This window comes from Myotis nattereri, assembly GCF_964212035.1.
Source record: "Myotis nattereri genome assembly, chromosome: 8".
Classification (NCBI taxonomy): domain Eukaryota; kingdom Metazoa; phylum Chordata; class Mammalia; order Chiroptera; family Vespertilionidae; genus Myotis; species Myotis nattereri.
The window spans coordinates 33,843,108-33,855,189 of record NC_138083.1 but is presented as its reverse complement, the minus strand read 5'-3'; the positions used below and the strand labels follow the sequence as shown (position 1 = coordinate 33,855,189).

The window sequence follows — 12,082 nt, the reverse complement described above, 5'->3', positions numbered from 1 at the left end:
TGGAAACAGAAAGAAGGGGAACAAGATTGGAAATAGGGAAATCAATTAGGAGCCTGGTGCATTGTAGTTGTGAGGAACTGGAAACCACCTAACTGTCCATACATAGGGGGTTATTTCAATAACCTGACTATAGAATGGGACACTAAGCTAAGCATCTGTTCAAAAAGAGTTCCATAGATCTGGACTAACAAGGAGTTTTCTTTGAGATACATTTTTGAGTTAAAAAAAAAAAAATTACTTGCCCTGACCGGTTTGGCTCAGTGGATAGAGCGTCGGCCTGCGGACTCAAGGGTCCCAGGTTCGATTCTGGTCAAGGGCATGTACCTTGGTTGTGGGCACATCCCCAGTAGGGGGTGTGCAGGAGGCAGCTGATCGATGTTTCTCTCTCATCGATGTTTCTAACTCTCTGTCCCTCTCCCTTCCTCTCTGTAAAAAATCAATAAAATATATATTTTTAAAAAAATTACTGCCTTGGCTGGTTTGGCTCGGAGAGTCAGCTTGCGGACTGAAGGGTCCCAGGTTTGATTCCAGTCAAGGGCACATGCGCCCAGGTTGTGAGCTCAGTCCTCAGTATGGGATGTGCAGGAGGCAGCCAATCAATGATTCTCTTGCATCATTGATGTTTCTATCTCTTTCCCTCTCCCTTCCTCTCTGAAATCCAAAATAAATAAATAAATAAATAGATAGATAAATAAATAAAAATTACTGATTGATCTAAATCAGCAGTTTTCAACCTTCTTCATTTCATGGCATGCAGAAACTAATTACTAAAATTCTGTGGCACACCAAAAAATATATTTTTTTGCCAAAACAATAGGTATAATTTTGACTTATTCACACACCAGATGACTATTGTTGTGTTGGCTGTTGTCATTTCTTATTTGGCAATCTTAGGGAAAAGAGGTCAGTGCCCCTGACTAAATAGTTAAGTATTGTCTTAAAAATTCTTGTGACACACCAGTTGAAAATTGCTAATATAAGTGCAGTGTGAAACCATTGTTTTTTAAAAAATATGCAAAATAATGTTCTACTTTTCCCATGGGTGCATATAAGTAGTAACAGCTGGCACTTACTATATGCCAGGCACTGTTTGAAGTACTTTACACATATTAATTCATTCCATCTTCACAGTAACCCTGGGGTAGAAAATGTTATCATTCCCACTTTATAGGTGGAGGAAATTGAAGCCCAGAGAGGTTTAGACAACTTCTCCAGAGTCACACACTTTGTATGTGACACAGCCAGAATTTGAACCCAAGAAAGCCAGTTGTAGAGACCAATCCCCGGTTTTGCTCAGTGGATAGAGCATCAGCCTGTGTACTGAAGGGTCCTGGGTTCAATTCCGGTCAAGGTCACATGCCCAAGTTGCAGGCTTGATCCCCAGCATAGGCTGTGCAGGAGGCAGCTGATCAATTATTCTCTCTTCATAATTGATGTTTTTATCTTTCTCTCCTCCCTTCTTCTCTGAAATATATAAATATATATATTTATATATAATAAATATATTTATAATATATTATAAATTTATATATAATAAATTTATATATAATAAATTTATATATAATAAATTTATATATAATAAATATTTATATATATAAATTATATATATATATATATATATATATATATATATATATATATATAAAAGCAGAGCTCTGGCCAGTGTGGCTAAATGGTTTCTATTTCCAGTCAAGGGCTCATACCTGGATTGCAAGTTTGATCCTCAGCCCTGGTTGGGGCTTGTGCAGGAGGCAACCAATCAATGTGTCTTCCTCACATCAATGTTTCTCTCTTTCTCTCTTTCTCTCTCTCCAATCCCTCCTTCAAAAAAAAGCATTTCATGTCCTACCCCAGTTTAAAATCCTCCCATGGAACATAATAGAAAGTTTGGAAATTGATCCAAATAAACGTGGGAATGTAGATTATAAGGGAGACATTTCAAATGATTGGGAAAATATGGTAATATTAGTATAACAGGGTAGTTATTTGCAAAAAAATTTTGGATGCTGGCCTCACACCATATACCAAAGTGAATTTATGGTGGAACAAGGATTTAAATGTAAAATATAAAAACTAGAAGAAAACAGAATTATTTTTATAATATTGAACTAGAGAAGGTCTTTCTAAGAATGATACAGAGCCTGAAAGCCACAAAGGAAAAGACCAATAAATTAAAATACACATAAAATAAAAAATTTCTCCATGGTAATCTGTATATATAAAACCCTAATATGCAAATAGACTGAACAATGGAACAACCAAACAACCGGTCACTATGACGTGCGCTGACCACCAGGGGGCACACACATAACATGGCGCCCCTCAGGGCTTCTCCACCTCCCCCTGCTCCTGAGGGGCGATCAGGCCCGGCAGCTGCTACTCACCCCTGCTGATGGCACTGGCCCCACACACATCCTCAGCTGGCACCGGAGCCACTGCTCGCACCGGCTGCCGGAGCCCGGCGCTGGTCCCGATTGGTCAGCACTGTCAGTGGGTGAGAGTGGCGGCTGCCGGCCCCGATTGCCCCTGAGGGCTTCTCCATCTCACCCTGCTCCTGAGGGGTGATTGGGGCAGCAGCCGCCACTCGCACCCGCTGCTGGCGCCGGCCCTGCTCGGGTGCAAGCAGGGCAGGCGCTGTCAGTACATGGGAGCGGCGGTGGAGGGAGCAGGGCTGCCAGCAGATAGGGGACCAGGGCCAGGGTCCTGGCAGGAGGGGCCAGGCGGGGGCATAGAGGATGGGCTGAGACACGCCTCTGTGCCCATCGCAGCCTCGCAGCCCACAGTTCCTTTCAAGGTGCATGAATTTGTGCACTGGGCCCCTAGTAAATAATAAATCAGAAAAATATTTACAACTTAGATGTAGAAAGGATAAATATTTCTATGAATCAATGAGAAAAAAAGTTCAACAGAAAGACCAACTGAAGAAAGGGCAAATGGAATGAACAAAGAATTCACCAGAACAAGACCCCCTAAAAAAAGACACATGAATATAAGTCAATTTCACTCTTATTAAAAATAAATAAAAAATAAAAGCGCATCTTGGTTTTTATCTTTTTTAAAATATATTTTTATTGATTTTAGAGAGGAAGGAGGAGGGAGAGAGAGATAGAAGCATCAATGATGAGAGAATCATTGACCGGCTGCCTCCTGCACACCCCCTACTGGGGATCGAGCCTGCAACCTGGGTATGTGCCCTTGACAGAAATCGAACCAGGGACCTTTCAGTCTGCAAGCCGACGCTCTATACACTGAACCAAACCAGCTAGGGCGGTTTTTAATCTATCTTATTGGCAAGGATAAAAAGGTTTGCTAACACACTGTGTAATTCGGGATGTAAGGAAATCTGCACATTCATTGCTGGTAGGACAAACTGGTACCACTGCGGTGGAGACCGCCTTGCCAATATCCATTAAAACAAAGCAAAAACAAATCCATATACTCATTTACTGATCATTCCATTTCCAGGAATTTACCTAACAGATAAACTCCCACATATGCAAAATAACAAATGGACAAGTTATAGCATTATTTGGGAAGAAAAAGATAGGAAATTACCTAAGTGTTCCCAAATAGGGGATTGAGCAAGTAAATTATGACATCTTTATAAAGTTGTTAACTTGAAAAAATTGAGGCAGATCCAAAATGTAGAGCTCAGTGAAAAAAGCAAGATGTGGAAGTATCTGTGTAAAACATTTATACATATAAGTTTGCTTGTGAATACAGTCACCATCTCTGAAAGACTATAGAGATAAGAGTGAACCTCTATGAGGGGAACTGGGGGTTAGAAAGTAGGGTGAGAAGAGGACTTACTTTTAAATCTATGCTTTTTGGTATATTTTTAACATTCCATTTTCCAGTATACCTAATTTTTAATCAATTAAATTAACACTAGAGGACATCCCTAGTCACCCTACGCAAGCATTGTTGAATAAATGCTTCTCTCCCTCACTGGGCAGGGCTTACATTCCTGACCACTCAGTCTAAAGTAGCAACTCTCCCTTCACCCTCTTTATTACAATACCCTGACCTACTTTCTTCCTAGCCCCGGTCACTATTTGAAATTACCTTGTTTGTATATTTTCTTAGTTGTTTACTGTCTCTATCTAAAGCGTTTAAAAGGTCAGGAACGTGTCTTGTCTTGGTCCCAATTTTGTCTTTAGCAACCCAAACAATAAACATTTGGTCAATGAATTTATGCAGCATATACTATGGACCATACACTGTTCTACGGACTTTAAAAATAATAACTCTTATTCGTTATTTTTATTTATTAACTAGAGAGAGAGAGAGAGCGAGCGAGAGAGAAAACACATCCATTTATTGTTCCACTAACTTAGGCATTCATTGATTGATCCTTGAATGTGCTCTGACCTGGCAGCCAACTCACAACCTTGGTGCATCAGGACGATGATCTAACCAACTAAACTACCGGTGTGTGTGGGGGTGGGGGGTGGGGGTGGGGGGGAGGAGACAGGGCAAATATCAATTATTTTAATCCTCACAGTAACTCAATGATGGAGGTTGATTTTTACCCATTTTACAGTTAAGAAAGCTGAGGCACAGGGTTGTTGAGGAACTTGACTAACTGGAGTTGGAATCCTAAACACAATGTCCTTAGCCACAGCGAGATGCTTTTTCGATATATAAGCTGACAGATAGATGAAAATGACTGACTAAATGAACGAATGGAAATATAAATGTAAACGTTTTTTTTCCGTCCTTGGTTCCCGAGCTCTACGGCAAGGGGGCGCTCTCTCCCAGGTCTTGACGCCAGTCCTCACGGCGTGCACTCCCTTTGCGTCTCGGGCTCGCGCGCGCTGCCGCGGCACCGGAAGTGACTGAGCTTGCAAGTTCCCCCGGTCTCTTCAGGGGAAACTGAGGCCGGCTCGTTCGGAAGAGACAGAGGGAGCCATCAGCCAGGTAGGCCGGCCCGGGTCAGCGGCGCGGAACTCGGCCGCCAGGAGCCCTCGCATCTGGAAACGACCTGGCCGACGGAGGGGGAATGTGGCCCCCCACGGCTCGCGGGGCTCGCAGGTGAGAGCACCGCCTCCCCTATGTGTGGCAGGCGCTGCGCCCAATGGGAGCCCTCGCCGTCCCGCTTCCGTGCCGACTGGGCTCTCTGATTGGTTTTAGGGGCGGGCCGCCGGGGACGAGACCCCCTTCTCCCAGAAAGGTCTAGGGGGCGCCCCTGAGGGAGAGCGGTTGCCTAGCAACTGGGCGGTGGCCCCGCGGGTACCCGGCCCCGGGCGCGGGAGGAGCCGCCAGGCCGCAGCCCACCCACCCCGGCTCCGGAGAGGTGCAGCCCCCAGCCCCCCGGCCCTCCCGGGGGCGCCAGGAAGCCGCCGGGAGCCTGGCTCCGGGAAAACGTGGTCTCAGCTGTCGGGTCCTCGAGCAGGCCTCGACCCTGCTCCCCGACCGGAGAGGCCCGGCGCCTCGCCCTCACCCTCACCCGGTCTTTGTGCGGGGCGCCGGCGGCCATTGTGTCCGTGCGGGAAATGGAGGAGCCGGCAATCCCCTACCGCCACCGCCGCGTCCAGGGCCTTTGGGGAATTCAGAGAACACCAGCGGCGTTTCTGGGGGGTCCCCGGCCTGCAGCCTCCCGGAAAGGCCCGGGGATGGCATTTCCGAAGTCAGACCTCAGAGGCGAGGCCGTTTCCCCTGCCCTCTGTCCCTCATCGAAACCTTGAGCCCCATTGAGAAGTCCTTTCGGGGTTTCGGAAGCCTCACCCGGGGCCGGCCCTTAAATAGAAACGACAACAACAAAAAGCCCTGCGGCCTGCCCCGGCCGCCTTCGGGAGAGTTCTCCTGGCTCCCAGTAGGAGGCAGCGAGCGGAGGAGCGTGCTCGAGCGAGGGGGCTGGACTGCCGGTGGCAGGAGGCCGCCCTCATTCTGGGCGATGGAGGAGGAAGCGAGCGAGGCGGCCGGTTCCTGAGCTTCGTAATTGCCGTGTCGCCCTCGGGACACCCAGCCGGCCGGGCCGCATGGTCCCTGCAGCCGCAGCTGGGGTTTTTGCCAGCCGCCCGTGAGGCCGGTTGAGTTACCGGCAGCCGCCTCCTCTCCGGACCCCATGGTACAAAAGATCGCCCGGGGACTGCACCTGCCTGCCTTTGCCAGAGACGTGTGTGAATGTAGGTGGAGCGGGGGTGGGGCTGGGGGGCCGACAGCTTCGGGGAAAAGGAGGTGGCGGGGGTCGGGGGTGGGGGAGGAAAAAAGGCCGGTGTGATGGTTCAGAGACCACTGGTGCTTTCAATTTGACTTGATGGGAGTCTCCGAGAAGCTAGTCGCAGGCGTTCCTAAGAACCACAAAGAAGCCAGTTCTGGTATCTGGAGGTGGAAATGCGAGGTTGTAAGGTTAAATGGCTTGCATATTAATTCATTTTTTTCCTGAAAGCTCTTTCTCTCCCTTCAGAACCTTATCTTGGCTTTGGATCTCAGAAGGCAACCACTAACTAGAGACCAGACTCCAGTGAGTGAGCAGGTGTTTTGGACAATGGACTGGTCGAGCCCATCCCTATTATAAAAAAATGTCTCAGAGCAACCGGGAGCTGGTGGTTGACTTTCTCTCCTACAAGCTTTCCCAGAAAGGATACAGCTGGAGCCAGTTCAGTGATGTGGAAGAGAACAGAACTGAGGCCCCCGAAGGGACTGAGTCAGAGCTGGAGACCCCCAGTGCCCTCAATGGCAACCCCTCCTGGCACCTGGTGGACAGCCCTGCGGTGAATGGAGCCACTGGCCACAGCAGCAGCTTGGATGCCCGGGAGGTGATTCCCATGGCAGCGGTGAAGCAAGCGCTGAGGGAGGCAGGCGATGAGTTTGAACTGCGGTACCGGCGGGCGTTCAGCGACCTGACATCCCAGCTCCACATCACCCCGGGGACAGCGTATCAGAGCTTTGAGCAAGTAGTGAATGAACTCTTCCGGGATGGGGTGAACTGGGGGCGCATCGTGGCCTTCTTCTCGTTCGGTGGGGCATTGTGCGTGGAAAGTGTGGACAAGGAGATGCAGGTATTGGTGAGTCGGATTGCGACGTGGATGGCCACTTACCTGAATGACCACCTAGAGCCTTGGATCCAGGAGAACGGAGGCTGGGTAAGGACCACACCCCTTGTGTGTCCCTTTTCCTTGGCCTCTGCTCAGAGAGATCTCATCAGCCTTTCCCCAGGTCTCTTTCTGTTGTGCCGGATGGTTACTTGGACATGTTGTTAAGGAGACATGAACTGGCCTCTGCACTGCAAAAGGTTATCGGTTCTAAACAACAGATGACCGAGTGCTTGAAGGACCAGGCATTTTTCATTCTGGTCACCCTCGTGACCCCACTCTTTCCTACCTGTGTTCCAGTTTCTCGGTGGAGGAAATCATAGCCTGTTCATTTGAGAGTGGGAAGTTAGTCCAGGGTTCCCCTCACCCTGACATAATGGCTCACCACCCAAAGGGGTGATGAGTATAAGGCCTAGAGAAGATAGCGAGTATCAGTGACCCATAAGCCCCTCCATTCTTACTCCCTCAGGGATGTCAGTCTATTCTGGGCTTCCCTCCCCCACATCACATTCTTTTTATTTTGAAGTTTGCATACCTGATATTCTCTCAGAAGAAGGCCAGGCCAGGCAGGAGTTTGCACCGGCTTGGATGGCTGGGGATTGCCTGATTTTAGGGCAGTGGCCAGTTGTGTTTGTGCTGCACCCCTATGTTCATTTGCTCTAAAGTGTGCAACTTTCTATATGGTTGGCCTGTTTCCTGAGCTCTTGCTGTGTCACACATGAAGCCTGAACTTTGTACTTCGCTACCTAGAGTCGGTTGGGGAGCTCCAGCTGTTCTGCCTATTGCTTTCCGGCCAGGGCCCTGGGGCCTCTTCACGGAGCACTGTTTGCTGGCAAAGCAAGAACTGAGTCTGTGGGGGCTCTAGGGGATATCAAGATTCAGTGACTGACTTCAGAATCAAACTGACATGGGTGTGAGTCCCAGCATTGTCACTTAACTAGCTATGTGACCTTGGGCAGACCAGTTTACCTTGAGCCTCAGTTTCTTCCACTAAAAAAGTGTGGCAAGCCCTCCTTGCCTTGCAGGGTACTGTCATCTTGGAGCTAGTATGAGCACAGTGACTGACACCAACATGTTTGCTGGAGTAGTTGGGACCAGGAGTCATGCCTCATTGCTTTCCCAGGAGAGAGAATTCTTTTGCTTGCCACCAAGTTAGGATGTGACAGTGGTGAGAGATTCTGTATCAGTGGTCATTGTAGGCAATTTTTGCTCTTCTACAGTGACCTCAGTCATATTTTCTTGCTATCTCCCTGCCTAGGGAAGGTGAGGGCTTATGAGAGGTATTCTGTCCCTTCAGAATACCCCTAAAATTGAGCAGGCTGTGCAAAATAAGTAATCTATTGAAGAAACTAAGATGGAAGGGGCCATGCACCGTGGACTCAGGAATGTCAAGAATGCAATTATCTATAGGCTGGGCCTAGGGCGTGGCAGGCACTTCAGTTTAGAATGAGCAGAGACCTCTGAGTTTGCCCTGGAACCCCACCCCCTGTCTTATTTCCCATTTCTTTGCAACTTCATCAACTCTTCCCACTGCCAATACTTGTACAAGGCAAAGAGATAAGTCAATAGAGGTCAGATGATTGGGGCGGGGTTGGGGGAGGTAAAAGAGAGGGCACTCTTGAGCTAAGGCTGACCAGACTTGAAAGCCATTCTGTAAATGAACTCCCTGGGGGGATAAATGATTAAATAGTTCCTGTTGGTTTGTTCAATGACCTCTCATTCCCTCCTGCTTTGATTCTCTTTGGGGGCAAATATTTGTTCAGCTGATTACAGGAGGGACAGGATTCCAGTGCTTCATTCAGACACACCCTCTGAGGCATCTCTAGGTAGACTTGGGTCATTTGCCTACTTTGCATGACTGTTGTCTTTGGCCAGTGGTCCTAATAACAGGTGGGTTGTTGCCAGCTATTAACAAAAGGCAATCTGGGAGAGTTGCCTGGTCTACCAGCCAGCCTCTGCAGAGGGCTACCTGGGCCAGAGAATTTCCAGTCATCAGTGTTGCATGTGAAAAGAGGTTTTAGACACAGCAGCACTGGGCAAGTTCAGTAGACAGCCACTATATTGAAATTCCATTTTCTCTCATTGCCCAAGAATTATCAGAGCCCGTTGGACAACATACCACATACTTCTTCCTCTTGGTGAACAGAGGGGATGTGTGCAGATGAGCCAGTTATGTCAGAACTATTTCTGGGCATGCATTTTCCCTGAAGCCAGAAGGTATTGACTCAGGATCTTTTTTTTTATTCTTTTTTTTTTTAAATATATTTTTATTCAGTGATGAGAAAGAATCATTGATCGGCTGCCTCTTGCATGCCCCTACTGGGGATCAAGCCCACAACTCAAGCATGTGCCCTTGACCAGAATCGAACCCAGGACCCTTCAGTTCGCAGGTTGATGCTCTGTCCACTGAGCCAAACTGGCTAGGGTGACTCAGGATCTTTTGGGTAGAAGGCACCTGCCCACTTTCGGGTACCATTTGGTTTGAGCTGCACAGATTGGCTACTACAGTGGCATCTCATAACCTTCCTGGAGGATAGGCTGAGGGGAATCCAGGAGTGTAGGAATTATGGGTTGTTTCATCCTTGGGTATTCTCTAAATTTAGCATCCCTACAGGAAAAGGAAAGGAAATGAGCCTTTATGGAGCATATCTTATATTCAAGGCATTGTCTTAGGTCTTTTACTTATGCAGCTATAATTTATTGAGCGTCTACTATGAAACATATAATGTTTTAGATGCTGGCCATAAGCCAGACATGGTACCTTTCCTCGTGGAAATGACATGCTATTTTATATATTCCACACAATAACCTTTAAGGTAGGTAGGTTTATTCCCAGTTTACCTGTGAAGCTAAGTGACTGGCCCCAGATGTCCCACAGCCAGGTAAGTGACTGAATGAGAAGTTACAGATAGGTTGGCCTGACTCCAAAGTCTAAAACTCTTTCCATCCATATCAAGTTCTCCAAGGAATAATAAAGTGACTAGCACAGAAAGCCAGAGATGCTGTTGGGCTGAGTAAAACTGCCTGTGGAGGTGCTCACTCTGGTCTGTGATCTTGGCATTGTTTAGGTCGCTGCAGGAAGAACAGTGCCTTTATTGGCAGTAGCAGGCTCCCAAAGGCAAGTATGTAGACTCAGATTCTTGCACTGGTAAACTCAAGCAGGTATCAGGAGTTTGCCCAGTCAGAGTGGGCTCCTTGTTAAGTTTTTCATTGTTAAGACCCTCTCAGGCCCTACCAATAGATAAGAATTGTGCATGTGGGGAGAAGGTGGCCTGCTCCAGGTATGTATACTTAATTGTGGGGGATGCTCCAAGGACTGGAATTCCAGACTTATAGCTACATCACCGCTTGCTTGCTTGGGGTCACCTGGCAAGGTGCTGAACCTGTTTGTCTCTTTTTCATCCGTCTCTCCCTGTAAAATGAAATAATGATAGCCACCTACCATAGCTTGACTCTAGTAAAGGATCTAGAACAAAGGCCCTTCCTGGGCCTTAATTGTAGGGTGGGAGCACCCCCTGAATAGACTACCTGCCTCAGAAGACTGAACTTTGCCCCCAGAGTTTCGGAGGAAACAAAGTCAGCCCCTGAGATGTTCACCCAAAATGGTATATGTAATGTGACCTTCCCTGAAGGGACAGAGTGTTTCTGGGGCTTTCCAGTGGGAATGTGGACAGTTATGGGGTGAGGACCCTGGTGGGCTAAGACATTTTAGGATTCCTGTCCCTGGGAAACCCCATAGCTAGATGGAAATGCCATTGTTGAGAGCAGTGAAGTGTGTGTGGGAGAATACATAATTTGGCCTTTTCCAGTCTGCATGGATCTGTGATCTTACATTTCTTCTTGCCTGGTCTGGCGGCTTCTGTATAGACGTCTGCTCAGATACCTCAGCGACCTTTGCAGATCTCAGCAGCTGTTGCAGCTCTGTGGTTTTCTTGGGGAAACCCCATTAGAAACCCCAAACGTGGAAATTTTTAGTAATCTCATTCAGGTCCCAAAGTGAGATAGAAGTGTTTCAGGGGCTCCCCCTCAAAGCACCCAGTTCTTCTGGATGTACATTTGAGGTTGCTGTTAAAACTCTATCACCATCATAGGGTTTTCTAGACTTCCTAGGACAAATTTCCCCAGTATCCTTATGGAGCCTTTCAACTTCTGGTATAAAAATACCCAGGTATTTTTTCAGGGAGCCCCAACAGAACCCAGAGGGTTCTCTTGACTTTGTGTGGGCAGTCACCTGATTTGTTTGGGCTACAGGAAGCAACAGTTGTTAGCTGTCTCTTCCCAAACAGGCATCTGTCCTGAGGCCAGTGGGCTTGAGTGTCCTCTTCTGTGCCCAGCCGCCTTGGTTTTCAGCACCCTCAGCCTGCCTTTATGGGCTTTCTTTCAGTAACTGTGTTTTTTTCTGCGTTTAGCATGGTTAGTTTAGGAGTAATTCCCGCTGAGCTGCTCTTCTACGGCAACATAATCTCCTACTACGTTAATTAGCAGGGTCTTGTCCCTAGCCCCAACCTCCAACCTAATTCCATGAAGTCTTCCCCAAGGACTCCATCTCTTTTCTTTGAAGAAGTCACTCTGCTCCTGGATCTGCTGCTCTTCTGTTCCTCCAGCCGGCAGTCTGTCTTCCCCGTTCTCAGTTGGCAGACTCGAGTCACACAATCCCGCTGGGTCTTTTTGTTTAGCCTGGGGAAGAGAAGACCCAGGAGAATATGATCACCAGTTTCAAATATCTGAAGGAAGAGGGGCTAAGCCTTTTTTTTTTTTTTTTTTTTTTTATCAGCATAGTACCCAGCAGAACTTGCATTAATGAGGGGAAAATAACAGTGGTAGAGTTTAAATTAGTGTAAAGAAGACATTTCTAAAACTACCATATCTCTATTAGGCTTAGAAGCTTCCTGAGTGTCCCAGTCAATACTTGTTTGTCCATACTTATTTCCTCAGCACTGAGCAGAGGTCTTAGGCATAGCAGGCACCTAGTGAAAGAGATGCCCATTAAATTTCTGAAGAAACAGACATGTATTAAACCAGAATAATAGTAATGGAAACTGCCC

At 47.5% G+C, this 12,082-nt stretch overlaps 1 protein-coding gene across 2 annotated transcripts in view; it reads left to right on the top strand.

The window, feature by feature from the left end:
- The first annotated feature begins 4,827 nt into the window (after window positions 1-4,827).
- The window catches only part of BCL2L1 (BCL2 like 1), a 47,017-nt gene continuing 39,762 nt past the window's right edge, over window positions 4,828-12,082 (top strand). The window contains exons 1-2 of one of the 2 annotated variants that reach the window (XM_081097759.1): window positions 4,828-5,034; window positions 6,410-7,088. In XM_081097759.1, coding sequence (XP_080953885.1) covers window positions 6,525-7,088 — 564 coding nt within the window. In that variant the 5' untranslated portion in view covers window positions 4,828-5,034; window positions 6,410-6,524. Of the gene's footprint in view, window positions 5,035-5,481; window positions 6,129-6,409; window positions 7,089-12,082 lie in introns of those variants that run through there. The other variant, XM_081097758.1, reaches the window with a different exon arrangement.